Source organism: Haplochromis burtoni, unplaced genomic scaffold (assembly GCF_018398535.1).
Source record: "Haplochromis burtoni strain Fernald_Lab_line unplaced genomic scaffold, NCSU_Asbu1 Contig_3336, whole genome shotgun sequence".
Classification (NCBI taxonomy): Eukaryota; Metazoa; Chordata; class Actinopteri; order Cichliformes; family Cichlidae; genus Haplochromis; species Haplochromis burtoni.
In genome coordinates, this window is record NW_024585697.1 from 2,443 (window position 1) to 4,002 (window position 1,560).

Genomic DNA, 1,560 nt, shown 5'->3' on the forward strand with positions numbered 1-1,560 from the left:
ACGATCAGGTGAACCTCTGAGGAAAAGTCTTCAGGTCCAAAAACAAAAAGTCCAAAAACAGTTTTATTTGTTGTTATCAGATTTTAAAATCACCCACAATAATGTAGATGCTGAAAATTGCGGAGTAAATGTGACCTTTAATCTGTTATTGAGAGTATTTCCTGGTTCAGTGATGTATTAAACATGTCCGTGAAGACAGCTCTGCAGCACAGTCCCTCAGTGCTCGTCCAGGGATGTTATCAGGACCTGGGGCTCTGCGAGAATTGATCCTGGTATTAGAAAGTTTAGAAATGTTCAGCTGGCTTTGTAGTGCAGACTTCAGCACCTGTCATCGTTGCCACCCCTGCCCTTAAATTAGAAAGGTGAAACATGATCTGTTTGTACGGTTTGGATGTCTGTCTGCCTTCTAGAAAACTATTACTACATTCCTGGACATCCTGATCCTCTGGTGTGTGGAAACCGGTCAGACACCGAGTAAGTAAACATGAGTCTCTTACATTCACTGACAGCAACAACAATAAAAACAAACTGTTTTTTATGTGTTCAGGTGGTGTCCAGATAGTTTCAACTGTGTGAAAGCAGGAAGTAACCCAAACTTCGGATACACCAGCTACGACTCGTTTTTCTGGTCTCTGATGTCACTTTTCAGACTCATGATGCACGACTTCTGGGAAGGCCTGATGCAGTTGGTCAGTAACTCACTGATGACCACATGCAGGCTCCTCCCAGTACTCCGGTTGTCTCATCCGTTTCTCTCACCTGTCTGTCCCTCCACAGACGTTGCGAGCTGCAGGAAAATCCTATCTGATCGTCTTTCTGTTCGTCTTCTTCCCGGGTTGTTTCTTCCTGCTCAGTCTCATTTTGGCGGTGGTTGTCATGACACGAGCGGAGCAAGAAGAGACTCGAGATGCCGAGGCCATACAAAGAGAAGAAGAGTTCGGACGGATTGTGGAGGTGCTGAAGAGGAGAGAGGAGGAGGAGGTCAGTAAGGACTCACTGCTTCCACAGGAATTAGGAGGGCAATGAGCAGCCAAATACTAATCAAATCTAATCAGATGTAGTTCATTGGTTGGTCATCAGTAAGTGTGTGCACCTCTTTAACAGCAGATTTTGTCAGTTTGCTGTGGAGCATCCAGGTGTGTGCTAACACAATACCACATTCTCTCCAGGACTGGGTGCCGCACCTTCAAAAACACAAAAGCAGGAATCAATGATCCACACACGGGAATAAAGTTGCTTCTTATTTGCTGAACCTTGTGTCACATGTTACAGGTGCAACATTTTTACGTCTACCTAACTTACAGCCCTCTCTTCTTCTGAATTCTTACATTTATCTCGACTTCTGGAACAGACTCAATACCGCTGTTGGGTCTGCGCTACAGCAGGCCCGCTGGTTCAGACTGATTCCCGTGAAGAAATACAGAACAGCAATCGATCGGTTTTCACATGCTACAGCAAGGGGAGGATCTCGGAGCAAACCTTCTGCGCTCGAGCTCAGATTACTCCAAAGAACCAGCCCCCGCTTGCAGACTTTTTTTGTGTGACACACAGTTTACACAA

At 45.5% G+C, this 1,560-nt stretch overlaps 1 protein-coding gene across 1 annotated transcript in view; it reads left to right on the forward strand.

The window, feature by feature from the left end:
* Nucleotides 1–1,560, forward strand: part of LOC102298437 (sodium channel protein type 4 subunit alpha B) — a gene marked incomplete at both ends in the record, with an annotated part of 5,101 nt that overhangs the window by 873 nt on the left and 2,668 nt on the right. Inside the window, 3 exon segments of the mRNA XM_042217858.1 lie at nucleotides 411–474; nucleotides 548–689; nucleotides 778–981. Of these exon segments, the coding sequence (XP_042073792.1) occupies nucleotides 411–474; nucleotides 548–689; nucleotides 778–981 (410 nt within the window).